The following is a 16,451-nucleotide window of genomic DNA, read 5'->3' as shown; positions in this document are numbered from 1 at the left end:
TCACAAAATTCATTTTTTTCCAAAATATATGATTGTCTACTCACAGTAGAGGAGCATAAACAGTTGAAGCAATTTTTCATTACATTGTGATAAAATTTCATCTACAATAGAATTTCTAATCAAATAGCCGAACAATTCACTTTAATGGCTGGTCAAAAGAAGTAAGCTTTCCTATTTACTCCTTTAAAAATTTCTTTAAATGTATTTATTTGGGATTTATAAAATGTACATGCCTAGAAAAGTGGTCTGTTTAACATAAGAATAAAGGAAATACAAGATTGTTTTAATATAGCACATCAATAACAACCAGAAGCTGTGAATGTAGGTAAAAATATATATAAATTTCTCAATTTTCTTAAAATTGAAAACACTGAGTATCTTTAAGTCACAATGACAACCAAGAGTCCTTATTAATTTGAAAATAATGGGATGGTTTTCAGATACCATCTGAACTATGTTCTATTGTGTGGTACTAACAATGGAAAAGATTCTCTTCAAATATTCACTTATAATGTGACTGGACTTATCTCTACCATATATCACTATTAGTGTCAAGATTAGGTACATACCTACATAGATGGCTAAGAAAAAATCTTTTCCATGATTACAGCACACATTCATAATTTTGGCTAGCTAGTTATCATACAAAATACCATTAACTTAGAATTAATGGATTAGAGGTCCAGTATAATCCTTTAATATTTCCAGAAAATCAACTTTAACTGAATATATGTGTTATTACAAGTGCAAACTTATGTTTAAATCTTATACTAGAGGATTATATTTATGACTTCTGTAATTAAATGAGGCAGAAAAATCCTTAAAGTGGGGCAGTAACATTTATCTGTAAAGACACGTCCGGGGAGAAATTAATATGTGCACTTAGTACATAGTTGGGCTATCTCCATTACATCTGGAACACTGTCACAAAATATAGTTTTACACATTTACTATATATAAAATCCATTAGAAGCAGAGCATTGTGGTTCATACCTGCCATCTCAGCATTTTGGGAGGCCAAGGTGGGTGGATCACAAGGTCAGGAGTTCGAGACAAGCCTGGCCAAGATGGTGAAACCCCATCTATACTAAAAATACAAAAATTAGCCAGGCATGGTGGAACACACCTGTAATCCCAGCTACTTGGGAGGCTGAGGCAGGAGAATCACTTGAACATGGGAGGCAGAGGTTGCAGAGAGCCAAGATTGCACCTTGCACTCCAGCCTGGGTGACAGAGTGAGACTCCATCTCAAAAAAAAAAGTCTATTAGAGGACACATTGATGCACATGTTTTTTGAAATTTGTAACAAATTTTAGTATATGGAAATTGGTATGGTTTGGCTCTGTGTCCCCACCCAAATCTCATGTCAAACTGTAATCCCCAGATGTTGAAGGAGGGGCCTGGTGGAAGGTGCTAGATCATGGGGGCAGTTTATAATGGTTTAGCACCATCCCCCTAGTGCTGTCTTGTTAGTGAGTTCTCACAAGATCTGGTTGTTTAAAAGTGTTCAGCACTTGATCCTTTGCTTGCTTGCTCTCTTCTGCTTCATGATGGTAAGATATGCTTGCTTCCCCTGCACAGTCTGCCATGATTTTAAGTTTCCTGAGGCCTCCTAGGCCATGCTTCTCTATAGCCTGTGAAACTGTGAGTCAATTAAATCTCTTTCTTCATAAATTACCCAGTCCCAGGTAGTTCTTTATAGCAATGTAAAAACAAACTAATACAGAAAAGTGGTACTGGGAGGGGTCACTGCTATACATGTGAAAGCAACTTTAGAAGTAGGTAATGGGTACAGGTTGGAATGGTCTGGAGAGCTCAGGAGACTGGAAGATGTGGGAAACTTTGGAACTTCCTAGAATCTTGTTGAACAGTTTTGACCAAAATATTGATAGTGACATAGACAGTGAATTCCAGGCTGAGATTGTCTATGACAGATATGAGAAACTTATTGAGAACTGGAACAAAGGTCACTCATGCTATGCTTAGCAAAAGACTGGAGGCATTTTGTCCCTGCCCTAGGGATCTGTGGAACTTTGAACTTGAGAGAGATGATTTAGGGTATCTGGTAGAAGAAATTTCTAGGCTGCAAAGCATTCAAGAGGTGACCTATGTAAAGAAAGATTATGTAAAACTGGAGCTTACATTTAAAAGAAAAGCAGAGCAAAAAAGTTGAGAAAATTTGCAATCCAATCATGCTGTAGAAAGGAAAACCCATTTACTAGGGAGAAATTCAAGCCTGCTGCAGAGATTTGTATAAGTAAGGAGAGGCCAAATGTTAACTGCCAAGACAAGGGAGAAAATATCTCTAGAGCATTTCAGAGATCTTCACAACAGTCCCTCTCATCACAGGCCCAGAGGCCTAGGAATAGAAATGATTTCATGAGCCAGGGCCATGCTGGCTGCTCTGTGCAGGCTCAAGACATGAAGGACTGAATCCCAGCCACTCCAGCTCCAGCTGTGGCTAAAAAGGGCTAAGATATAGCTTAGGCTGTGGCCTCACAGGGTGCAAGCCCCAAGCGTTGGCAGTTTCCACATGGTGTTGGGCCTGAAGATGTGCAGAAGTAATGAACAGAGGTTTGAAAACCTGTGCCTAGATTTCAGAGGATGTATGGAAACACTTGGATGTTCAGAAACACTTTGATATCCAGGCAGAAGTCTGCTGCAAAGATAAAGCCCTCATGGAGGACCTCTACTAGGGCAATGTGGAAGGAAAATGTGGGGTTGGAGCCCTGACAGAAGAGTTCCCACAAGGGCATCGCCTAGTAGAGCTGTGAGAAGAGGCCAGCATCTTCCAGACCCCAAGATGGTAGATCCACTGACAGCTTTCACTGGGCATTTGGAAGCCAATATCAGCCCATGAAAGCAGCCATGGAGGCTGTACCATGCAGAGCCAGAGAGGCAGAGCTGCCCGAGGCCTTGGGAGCCTACCCATTCCATCAGTGTGCCCTGGATGTGAGATGTGAAGTCAAAGATTATTTTGGGGCTTTAAGATTTAACAATTGTCCTGCTGGGTTTCGGACTTGCATAGGGCCTATGGCCCCTTTATTTTGGCCAATTTCTCCAATTTCGAGTGGCAGCATTTACCCAATGCCTGTATCCCCATTGTATCTTAGAGTAACTAATTTTTTTTTTTTTTTTTTTACAATCTCATATGTGGAAGGGATTTGCCTGGTCTCAGATGAGAGTTTGGAATTTTGGGCTAATGTTAAGACTTGGAAGGACTGTCGGGAAGGCTTGATTGTGTTCTGAAATGTGAGAAAACATGAGATTTGGGAGGCGCTAGGGGAAGAATAATAATAGTTTGGCTCTGTGTCCCCACCCAAATCTCATCTTGAGTTGTAATCCTCATGTATCAAAGGAGATGTATCTCCCTTGTGTCAGAATGAAGTTGAGCCCTTACTCCACATAATATACAAAAATTAACTCAAATGGATCAAAGTCCTACAGGTAAGAGCTAAAATGATAATACTCTTAGAAGAAGATATAAGCAAAAAACATGACATTGGATTTGGCAATAACTTCTTGGATACAACACTAAAAGCAAAGGTAACAACAAAGAAGTTGGAATACATCAAAATTAAAATTTTGTTGTATTTCAGAGGACATTACCAACAGAGTCAAAAGGCTACCTACAGAATGGGAAGAAATATTTGCAAATCATATATCTGATAATGAATTAATATCCAGAATATATAAAGGATGCCTAAAACTCAACAACAACAACAACAAAAAAAAAAACAATTAAAAATGGGCAAGGGATTTGAACAGACATTCCTCCAGAGAAGACATACAAATAGCCAACAGGTATTCTAAATCAATGCTCAACATCACTAGTCATTAGGGAAATGCAATCTAAAACACAATGAGATACCACTTCACATTCATTAGGATGGCAATGACCAAAAAGCAAAACATCCCCAAACCAGAAAATAACAAGAACTAGTGAGGATGTGGAGAAACGGGAACACTTGTGAACTAACGGTGGGAATAAAGAATGATGCAACAGCTGTGAAAAACAGTTTGGCAGTTTCTCAAATTTAGACACAGAATTACCACATGATTCAGCAATTTTACTTCTAGATATATACCACAAGAATTGAAAGGAGAGATTAATACAGAAACTTGTACATGTTCATAGCACAGCATTACTTACAATAGCCAAAAGTTAGCAGCAGCATAAATGTCCATCAACAGATGAATGAATAAACAAAATGTGGCATATACATTCATGAAATATTATTCAGTCTTAAAAAGAAACATAACTCTGCTACATGCTACAACATAGCTGAACCCTGAAAACGTTATGCTAAATGAAATTAGCCAGACACAAAAAGAACAAATATTGTTCTTAAAATTCCGCTTACATGAAGTATGAATAGTCAAATTAATAGAGATAGAAAGTAGAGCTTACCAGAGGCTTCAGGAAGAAGGGTGTGGGGATTTATTATTTAACATGTACTGAGTTTCTGTTTGGGAAAATGAAAAAGTTCTGAAAATAAACAGTGGTGATAGTTGTACAATACCGTGAATGTACTTAATGCCACTGAATGGTTAAAAGAGCAAATATTATGCTATGCATATTTATCTGAATAAAAACTACTTTGTTACAATCTCATGGGGCCACAACCTTTATGGAGGGTGGGTTCCAAAACCAGCTATACTGCTTATGGACTGGAATTCCTGGGGTTTTGGGCCCATGGTAATTTTGTCAAATTAACAGTCCTGTTAGTGCTTCTGAAGAGATAGTCTACAGCAGCGTGGCAGAGAAGGGAGGTGTACCATCTGAGACTGATCTCTGAAAGCTTGCCAGAATCTGAGAGACAACCCAGGGAAAAGGGGCTCTGCAGAGTGTGGGGGCATCGGGAGCAGCATAAGGGCTTAAAAGTCCAACTGCTCCTCCACACACAGAATGACTATCCTCCACTGCCAACCTCAGAAGCAAGGCAGGATATTATTTTGCAAAGAGAATTGGAAGATTTCTTTATATGTCTGTTTACTATGTCTAGAATAGCTTTGAAAATTACCTCACTCATTTTGTGTGACTCTCTCTCAGCATTCTTCTACAAAAGTTAAAAAGCACAAATTCTTAAATACCAGACACAACTATTAAGATTACTGACATGGTCATTTGTTTTCCTTACATACCATTTTTAGAAAAGACATCTGCTAGTTAGATTAGAGAGGAAGTAAAAGTGAAATCTAGCAAGTGAAAGAATATGGTCTAAAGAGTGGCAGAAACAGTAACAAACAGCTATAACAAGCCACTTAGTGTTCTAGAAAACACAAATGATAACTAATTAGTAATTTGTTATTTTTCCTGAGTCTGATGTTTCTGATGTTCAGGGAATATGGCATTTCCTTGGGGCTGCTGCAGTCCTTTGGCTCTGAGAAGGCATATACATTTATGAGCTGGAAGGTTGTTCAGGTAAGACAAAATTATCTATAATAACTGACATGCTTCAGAGGGAATCCCTTACATTTCTGTATAAAACAATTAGTAAAAATTACAGAGAGGTTTTTTTCCCCTTAAAAACTTTTTTTTAGAAGGGACTTCAAGGTGGCTAAATAGATAGATATATCTGCTACTTGCCTCTCTCATGGAGAGAAACCAAAATAGTAAGTAGATAATCACACTTCGAATAGATTGTCTAAGAGAGAACACTGGAATTCTCCAGAGAAGTGACAGGAAAACTGAAAGCAAGAAAGGAGAGAGACATAAGGCATACTGGTAGGCTAGTATTGGCTGGAAGCCCAGAGAGGTTCCCTAATGCAAGGAAAGTATAAGTGAGAGATCCCCAGCAGTCCACATTTCCACTATGGATTCCTACCATCCTAACCATGGCAAAGCCCCTTGACCCTCATGGGCCCTGAGACTAACAGAGAGAGCTATCTGGAGAGTGCACAATGCTACTACTAAACCAGAGAGGAAGCTCATGCCCAGTCCCACAAACCCCTGAGTCCTAAGCTGCTGCCATATGGCACCATTCTGAGAGCCCAGCCCCCACTGACTGTGTCTTGCCCTGGGGCCCAACAGCCCTTGCATATCCCGCCCAACAGCCCCTGCATATCCCTATCTATGGGGTCCCACTGGCATTCCCTGCTAAGGCCAAGGCAGAAGCCACTGGCAGAGGAGTAATCACACATTTTCATGTACCCAAGGACAAATTCCATTGCCTGCTGCAAGCTGTGTGTAAGCGTGGAGAGACAGGGTGAGCAGAGTGCCCCCAGCCACCTGCCTCCAATTGTTCCCACTGAAAGTGACCCCACCCTCCCAACTAGCAGAACAGCAGCAGCAGCAGAGCTGCTGCTGCCTCTACCTGAGCATTCCACCTGTGGCTGGTGGATCATCCAGCTGCCCCTCTGCTCACCAACCATAGCCAGAGCCTGAATGTACCAACATGGGGCCTAAGAACCATCTTGCCTGGTTCTATCACTCCCAGTACCTGAGCATACTGTCCAGGGACCTGGAGATCACCCACCCCAATCCATTACCACTGGCATCTGAGCACATCTCCCAGTGTCATGCCCACCCAACCTGCCACTACCATCACTTCAGGGCCTGAGCAATGGCTGACCCAGTCCATCACAGCTACTGCCAACACTGGCGTGGACCCTTGGGACAATTCAGAGAATTGTCCCACCACTGCTACTGCCATTGCCCATGCCACAACCACTGCTCAGGTGCTCAAGAACCCACCTACCACTGCCATTTCCAGCACCCAAGCAAGTCATCGAGAGGCCCAAGAATTAACCTCCCTCCACCTGCTAACACTAGTGCCAGTGTACACCACCCTGGGGGCCAAGGACAGGCAGGCTCAACCCACCACTGCCATCTATAGGGCCCTAAGTCTGGCCCAACTGGTGTTCTACATTTCAGCAAAACTTCATCACAGCCTCCACTAGCAACTGTGCTATAAGCCACTTAGAAAAAGAGACACCACTAATGATACTTACAGATGAAGAAATCATACACAGATTACCCTACTGTATATATTCAGAATAAATGCCAAAGTGTCCTATGCAACTAACACCAAAGATATATGGTCAGGAAAAAGTCTTCCTCTAAGAATGCAAATTCAAAAACTAAAAATGGAATAAGTAACTGTTACACCAGATGCACAGATGTCAATGTAAGGACACAGGAACATAAACAAGCAACCTCCAAAGGAACACAATAATTCTCTAGCAACAGATCCCAATCTAAAAGAAATTTATGAAATACCAGAAAAGCAATTCAAAATACTGATATTAAACAAGCTCAGTGAGATGAGAATACTTTAAAACAACACAAAAAATAAGAAAAACAATTCAGGATATAAGTGAGAAATTTACCAAAGAGAAAGATATCATAAAAAGGAATGAAATAGAAATTCTGGAACTAAAGAATTCATTGAATGAAATGTAAAATACATTGAAAAGCTTCAACATTAGACTAGATCAAGTAGAAGAGAGAATCTCAGAATTTTAAGGCAAGACTTTTAAAATATCCTAGTCAAAAAAATAAAATAAAAATAAGCAAAGCCTATGTGGCATATGGGACACCATAAACCAACTAAATATTTGGTGTCCCAGCAGACAAAGAAAAAATGAGTGTTAGGAAACCTATTTAATGAAATAACAGATAAAAACTTCCCAAGTCTAATGAAATTTAGACATCCAGATACAGGAGGCACAGAGATTCCCAAATAGATACAATTCCAAAAGGTTCTGTCCATGGCAAATTATAGTCAAATTAAAGAGAAAGAGAGATTTCTATAAATAGCAGTGAAAAGCATCTAGTGGGAACACCCATCAGATTAACAGCAGATTTCTCCATAGAAACCTTACAGGCCAGGAGAAAATGGCATTATACATTCAAAGTGCTGAAAGAAAATGCCTACCAGCTAAGGATAGTATACCCAACAAAGTTATCTTTCATAAATGTGGGAGAAGAGTCTTTCCCAGACAAGCAAAAGCTGAGGGAATTCCTCACCACTAGAACAGCCCTGCAAGAAATGCTTAAGGGAGTCCTATACCCAGAAGTGAAAGAATAGCATCTACCATGCAGAAACATAAATACCACTGGTAGAGCAAACCACTGAAGTCAGATAAAAGATTCAAATGTTATCAATACAGAAAACCAACAAGATACAATTGTTGGGGGGGGGGGAACACACAAAATAATCTGAAATCAACTAATAAAATGACACAAATAAGCCCTCACATGTCAATAATAACCTTGAATGTAAATGAATTAAACTTTACACTTAAAAGATACAGATTGGCTGAATGGATTAAAAAACATGACCCATCCACACACTGCCTAAAATAAACTCATCTCACTTGTAAAGAGATATGTAAACTGAAAGTAAAGGAATGGAGTAAGATATTTCATGCAAACAGAAACCAAAAACAGGCAGGAATAGCTATACTTTTATCAGGTAAACCTTTAGGTCAAAAGCAAAGATGATCCTTACATAATGATAAAGGGATAAACTCAGCAAGAAGGTAAAACACTCCTAAACATATATGCACCCAACAGTGGAGTACCTACACATATAAAGCAAACATTATTACAGCTAGAGACAGAGACTCTCCCATATAATAATAGCTGAAACCTTCAATACCCCACTGTCAGCATTACCTAGATAGAAAATTAAAAAGAAACACTGGATTTAAACTGTATATTAGATGAAATGGACTTAAAAGAAATTTACCCAATATTTCACTCAATAGCTACAGAATATACATTCTTCTTACCAGCAGATGGAATATTCTCCAGGATACACCACATGTTAGGAAACAAAAACAAGTCCCAATAAATTTTTAGAAATTAAAATCATATTAAGTATCTTCTCAGACCACAATGAAATAAAACTACAAATCAAGAACAAGAGGAACTTTGGAAGTCATACAAATACATGGAAATTCAACAACATGCTCCTGAATAACTACTAGGTTAAGAAAGAAATGAAGGAGAAATAAAAAAATTTCTTGAAACAAGGGAAGAATGTAAACACAGCATACTAAAACCTATGGGATACAGCAAAAGCAGTGCTAATAAAGAAGTTTGGAACAATAAACTCGTATCAAACAGGAGAAAGATTCAAATAATTTAATGATACATCTCAAGGAATAAGAAAAGAACCCCAAATTGGTAGAAAAAAACAAATAATACCAGAGCAGAACTAAATGAAATCAATACTAAAAAAAAAAAAAAGGATCAACAAAATGAAAAGTTTCCTTTTTGAAAAGATAAACCACTTGTTAGACTAACCATGGAAAAAAGAGAAGACCCCCCCCTGCCAAAATGTCAGAAGTGAAGAAGCACACTGATATCATAGTAACAAACAAGATCATCAGAGACTATTACAGAAAACTATACACTAACAAAATGGAAACCTGGGCAGAAATGGATAAATTTCTGGACACATACAACACACCAAGATTGAATTAAGAAGAAACAGAAAACCTGAACAAACCAATATGAGTAATAAGATTCGTTTAGTAATGAAAAGTCTCCCAACAAAGAAGATTCCAGGACTAGATGGCTTTACTGCTTAATTCTACCAAACTTCCAAGGAAAAACTAACACCAATTCTCCTCTAATTATTCCCAACAAAATGAAGAGGAGAGAATTATCCCTAATTCATTCTATGAAACTAGCATTACCCTGATACCAAAACCAGACAAGGACACAATAATAAAGAAAAACCACAGGCCAATATTCCTGATTGTAATTAGTCCATTTTCACACTGCTGATAAAGACATATTCGAGACTGGGAAATTTATAAAGGAAAAAGGCTTTAATGAACTTAACAGTTCCAGGTGGCTGGGGAGGCCTAACAATCATGATAGAAGGCATGGAGGAGCAAGTCACATCTAACATAGGTGGTGGCAGACAAAAAAAGAACGTGTTCAGGGAAACTCTCCATTACAGAACCAACAGATCTCATGAGAATTATTCACTATCATGAGACCAGCACAGAAAGACCTGCCCCCATGATTCAATTACCTCCCAATGGATCCCTCCCATAACACGTGGAAATTCAAATGAAACTTGGGTGAGGACACAGCCAATCTGTATCACTGATGCACAAATTGTCAACAAAATACTAGCAAGCCAAATCCAACAGCACATCAAAAAGATAATACACCATGACCAAGTGGGATTTACCCCAGAGATGCAAGGATGGTTCTACATACATGAATCAACAAATGTCATACATCACATCAACAGAGTGAAAAAAAAATTCCTCTCAATAGATGCAGAAAAAGTATTTGATTAAATTCAACATTCAATCATGATTAAAAACTCTGAACAAACAAGGCAACAAAGGAGTATACCTCAGCACAAAACAAAGGCCAGAAATGACAAACACACGGCTAACATCATATGCACTGTGGAAAAGCTGAAATGTTCTAGAAACTGGAACAAGACAAGGATGCCCACTTTCACTACTCCTATTCACTGTGGTGCTTTAAGTCCTAACCAAAACAATCAGGCAAACGAAACAAATAAAATGCATCCACTTTATTTTATTTTTATTGGAAAAAATGAAGTCAAACTGTCCCTCTTTGCACACAACATGATTGTATATCTAGAAAAATCAAGGACTCGACCAGAAAATTCTCAGAACTGATAAATTCATTAATTTGCAGATTATAAAATCAGTATACAAAAATCAACAGTGTGTCTATACACCAATAATGAAATAGCCAAAAATGAAATCAAAAGGGTAATCCCATTTACAGTAGCTGCAAAAAGTAATTAGGAATTAATTTAACCAAGGAGATAAAAGATCTGTACAAGAAAAACCACAAAACACTGATTGAAAGAAATTGAAAAAGACACAAATGGAAAAACATCCCATGTTCATAGTTCAGATAAATATTAAAATGACGATACTGCCCAAAGCAATCTACAGATTCAATACAATCTCTATTAAGTCATGGTTATTTTTCACAGAGATAGAAAAAAAATCCTAAAATTTGTATAGAACCAAACAAGAGCCTGAACATCCAAAGGCAATACTGGGTGCGTCACACCACCCAATTTGAAAATATAGCTACAGTAACCAAAACAGCATGGTACTGATATAAAGACAGACACACAGACTAACGGAAGAGAATAGAGAATCCAGGAAAATAATTCACATATTTACAGCCAACTGGTATTAGATTTTTGATAAAGGTGCCAAAAACATACATTTGGGACAGGACACCCTCTTGAATAAATGGTTCTGTTGGTGAGGATGCAGAAAAAAGGAACTCTTGTACAGTTGCTAGGAATGTAAACTAGTATAACCATAATGGAAAACACTTTGAAAATGTCTCAAAAATCTAAAAACTGAACTACCATCCAATCCAGCAATCCTATTACAGGGTATTTATTGAAAGGAAAATAAATCAACATCTCAAAGAGATACCTGCACTTGCATGTTTATTATAGCACTAGTCACAATAGTAAATATACATAATCAACATAAGTGTCTATCAACAGATGAATAGAAAAAGAATATGTGGTATATATTCAAAATGGAATATTATTTGGCCACAGAAAATAGTGAAATGTCATTTGCGGCAACATGGATGAAACTAGAGGTCACTGTGTTAAGTGAAATAAGTCAGACACAGAAAGACCAATATCCCATGTCCTCACTCCTAAGTGGGAGCTAAAAATATTGACCTAATGGAATTATGAGTAGAATGATAGACACCAGAGGCTGGAAGCACTTGCTGGTGTGAGCAGTTGATAAAGAGAGGTTAGTCAATAGGTACAAACAGTTATCCATACAGTTAGAAAGTATAAATTCTACTATTCAATGGCAAAGTAGGGTTTATAGTTAGCAACAATATATTAAATACAAAGTAGCTAGAAAAAAGGACTTGAAATGTTCCCAACACATAGAAATGATAAACACTGAGAGTGATAGATACCCCAAATATACTGATTTGATCATTACACATTTTATGCACATAAGAAAATATCACGTGATTCTCATAGATATGTAAAATATTGTGTATCAATTTAAAAAAAAACTCTTTTGTTATGATCATGTAAATAATACATACCCATAGTTAAAAGTTTGGAATTCACAGAAAAACATGAAGAAAAAATTAAAACTACTTGCTAAACCTTATCACCCATTAATGCCTTAAATTTTGATATATTTCTTTCTGATCTTGTGTCATCTTTATATAACATAATTCTAAATTTTTTACTTAACAGAATTATCTTGTCACATTTATGAACATAATTTTCATGTCTTAATTATACTCGATTGTGTGAATGTACAATTTGTAACATTTCTCTGTTACATACCTAACTAGTTTCTATTTTGTTTGTTTTAAAAATATGTAATGATAAAAATATCTTTGGGCATAAAGATTTTTTTTCCATTTCCTATTATTTCTTTATGATGGTTTCCAGGAGTGAAATTACTAGATCAAACTACGTATCATTGTAAGGGCACCACAGGCACAACTCTTCAAAAGGATATGCCAATTCACACTTCCTCAGTTAAATTCTAGTTTTTATTATCAGGTATTGAAATTATACATTGTTGTACAGTGGTTATTATTAGGGTATTTACATTTTTATGTTATTGTGAATAAATCATTGTCTTCCAAATAGATTTTTAAAGAAACGCTTTTGATCTTTATCATGTCACTTCAAACCCATTTTATTAAGGCCCCTTATTAGTTATAGTAGCTTTCTTTGAGGAGTTTCAGTTATACAGTCTTGTCATGCAACACTTTTATTTTCTCATTTCTAACAGTTATGTCCTTTTATAATAATGCTAAATCATAAGGACAATTATATTGATCCTGTTGTAATTGTAAGGCTTCCAGAGTTTCATCATTAAAAATGATGTTTTATGTTGTTTTCAGATAAATAATTACTTATTCATTTAGGAAATATTTATATTTATTGAGTACCTACTAAAACCAGAGACATAATGGTAAGAGAAAAAAATGAAACAAATTTCTACCTTCAAGAACTTTATATATAGTCTAATAAGAACTATAAAAGCATCACAGGATAAATGTAAAACTATAACTCTGATAAGTACACAAAGGGATTAATAGTTCTGACATTTAATATATGGATATGTGCTGACATAATTTGAATATTTGTCCCCACCCAAATCTCATGTTGAATTGTAATCCCCAATGCCAGAGGTAGGGCCCGGGGGGATGTGCTGGGTCATGGGGGCAGATCCCTAATGCCCTGGTATTGTCTTTGTGATGTGAGTTCTAGCAAGACCTGGTTAAGTGTATGGTACCTACCTTCCAACACCCTCTCTCACTCCTGTTCTTGTCATATGAGATACCTGCTCCCTCTCTGCCCTCTGCTGTAAGTAAAAGCTTCCTGAGGCCTCCCCAGAAGCCAAACAGATGTTGGCACCATGCTTCTTATAAACCCTGCAGAATTCTAAGCCAATTAAACTTCTTTTCCTTATAAATTACCCAGTCTCAGGTATTTCTTTATAGCAATGTAAGAATGGCCTAATACATGTGCATACACCCATACATGTATACGTGTATGAAGAATCGCATATTATACACATATAAATGTGTTTATAAAAGGGTTAACTCAACAGGCTTGGGTTGCTCACACCTTGGATATTCCCATGAAGAGCCCATTTCCATGACTGTCTCTTGACTGGCTCCTGATAATTAAGCTCTTGGAATGTTCTGATTGATAAAAGAGTGCTTTGCACAGCTAGGACCCTGAGCCATGCTGCAGCAGTTCCTGTAGTTTGTCCAGAGTTTGTACAAACAATGAGTTATAATAAACACCTGCTTTTCCGCAGTCTGGAGCTCCAGCCACTGATGGCAAGTACAAAGAGCCACTGTATGTCTACATGATGGATTCCCTCTCACAATCCTGAACTCAGGCTCCAGTAAGTGAGCTTCCTGGTAGGTAGCTCTTTGCACATATTGTAACATGTCACATTAAGCATGCAATTCCACTAGTAGGGAACTCCTGACAATTTATGCCTGGTTTCCTCTGGACTTCACCCCTGCTGATTTTTTCATATCTTTTGCTCTACTAAGCCATAACCATGAATATAACAACTTCTGGATCTTGCAAGTCCTTCTAACAAATCACTGGATTAGAGAGTGGTCTCAGGGGATTCTCTAACACAATGTGTACACTTAAAAAATCATCTGGATTGTTAAAGAAAGTTTCTCTCAGAAAGGGCTGTTTCAACTTAAGTCTAAAAAAGGAATAGGAGTTAACTGGATAAAGAAAGGAAAAAGTGCTTTCTAAGCATGAGATAAAGAGCAGCCATTTGCAACCTTATAGGCCATGCTGAAGGCCACTTCTGTGCATAAGCAAGAAAGGGTGATATGATCAAATTTCTTAAAAAAAAAATCACTTAAGCTGTAATACACAAAAACCAGAACCTTTGGAAGCCACTGCAAATTGTTTAGGCAGGGCTTTCATCATGTTAAGGTAACACTTTTTTTTTTTTTTTTTTTTTTGAGACAAGTCTCTGTTGCCCAGGCTGGAGTGCAGTGGCGTAATCTCGGCTCACTGCAACCTCTGCCTCTTGGGTTCAAGCGATTCTCCTGCCTCAGCCTCCTGAGTAGCTAGGATTACAGGCACCCAACACTACGCACAGTTAATGTTTTGTATTTTTTGTAGTGATGGGGTTTCACCATGTTGGCCAAGCTTGTCTCAAACTCCTGATCTTGTGATTTGCCCACCTTGGCCTCCCAAACTGCTGGGATTACAAGCATGAGTCACCATGCCTAGCCCAAGGTAGCACTGTTATAAATCTCAGATTCTAACTATGTATTTGGTTTCTTATTGTTATTATTGTTCATGTGGTTATTCTTTTTTTCTTGTTTTATCTCTGAAGTTGGAAAGGACACTGAATGAGAGTGAGTAGGTATTCTTGTGACAAAATAGACTATGAAGAAGGAGAAGGAATTTGCAAGTGGGAGAGGAGATGGGTCTATAGTTTTACTTTCTCTTTTCACTGACAACTGTTCCAAAATGCTGAAATTTATCGTCAGGCCTGCCAATATTTCATTTTATGTTAAGCCTTAAGTATACTACAGGTTTTACAACAAGGAATAATATAAGCACTTACCATTATAGAAGAATGTCGAATATCTAATACATAAGTATGTTCCCAAGTGTGTGACTTTAATTTTAAAAATTTGCTCATATCTTCCCCATTGATCCCAAGATTGCGAAGGCCATTCATCATTTTTCCTTCTAATTTCAACATATCCAAAATACTATACATTCAAAGAAAAAAAGTTTTATTTTGATTTTCCAAATTTCAAACACATCTTTTAAAGTTTGATCAATTTCTTAAAGCATTAGAAACAAGTTTGGTTTTTTTTTTTTTTTTTTGGTATTTTCATTAACAGCAGGAAGATGTATTATTAAATTAAATAAGAAATAAGACAAATAGTTCTAATTAGTGATCCAGAGTAAACTTACATAATTTTTCTAGTGGTAGTAAAATCTTATTATTATATAAAAGATAAAACAAAGACTATTGTATTCTTTATCAAAGTAGTGAGGGTGTGATCAGCCTTGAGAAAGACAAAAATGAAAAAAAAAAAATCAGGTCATTCTTTTGACACACCTACTACAAAAATAACATAAGATCAAACAAGACAAAGTATAAAATTCGAATACAGAGGAAGTCCCATTAAAGCATGAAGCTCACATGTGTTTGAATACAAATTTAAATTTCTTATTACATATAATAATTTGAGAGTTCTTAAACATGATATAAAGTATTACTGTAAACAACAACATCAACAATAACCCCAGTGACAATCAATTGGGAAATCTAAATCTTTAAACTACTCTTTATCAATTGTGTGCCTGAGGTGACTATTCAGAAGCAAGAATATATAACAGACTCTGATGGGCTAGAACAGAATGTTTTAATGTAGCTATATATACTTGCCTTTCTCCCCAGTCAGTGCCACATGTTCCTACTGTCTCAGCCTCCCTGGAGGTGAGATGTAGGCCTATATAGGACCAATACTAATCTAATCCTAACCCATGGAGGCTCTGGCTCCAACCAGTACTCTCAGGATCAGAGGAAGAAGGGCTGGGTCATGTATGGGGCATGTTATTGGTTCTCCACAACCCAGTAATGCAATGACTGACAAAAGATAGGAAGGGAGCAAAAATACTTCCTTACTCCTTTTCTTTGCCCACATGGACAATTCCAAAGTACTGGCTGCATAAAACCTCTCTCTATATAATGTCGCTGTAATATGACATTTTCCTTCCATTTCCTTATTTTCTTTCATGCATCTTCCTCTTTGCATTAATTTTATTCCACATCCTCTGATCTTTTTTTTTTCCCCCATTTATTTATTTTATTGCATTTTAGGTTTTGGGGTACATGTGAAGAACATGCAAAATTGTTGCATAGGTACACACATGGCAGTGTGATTTGCTGCCTTCCTCCCCATCACCTAC

At 37.3% G+C, this 16,451-nt stretch overlaps 1 protein-coding gene across 2 annotated transcripts in view; it reads right to left on the bottom strand.

Annotated features, from left to right (window-relative positions):
• The window catches only part of LOC108305413 (UDP-glucose:glycoprotein glucosyltransferase 2), a 172,952-nt gene that overhangs the window by 63,523 nt on the left and 92,978 nt on the right, over positions 1–16,451 (bottom strand). For both annotated transcript variants that reach the window (XM_017530058.2, XM_017530059.2), the window contains exon 12: positions 15,091–15,241. In XM_017530058.2, coding sequence (XP_017385547.1) covers positions 15,091–15,241 — 151 coding nt within the window. The remainder of the gene's footprint in view (positions 1–15,090; positions 15,242–16,451) is intronic.

This window comes from Cebus imitator, unplaced genomic scaffold, assembly GCF_001604975.1.
Source record: "Cebus imitator isolate Cc_AM_T3 unplaced genomic scaffold, Cebus_imitator-1.0 Scaffold62, whole genome shotgun sequence".
In the NCBI taxonomy this organism is placed as follows: Eukaryota; Metazoa; Chordata; class Mammalia; order Primates; family Cebidae; genus Cebus; species Cebus imitator.
Note: the sequence above shows the minus strand (reverse complement) of the source record. Positions and strands in the feature narration are given on the sequence as shown.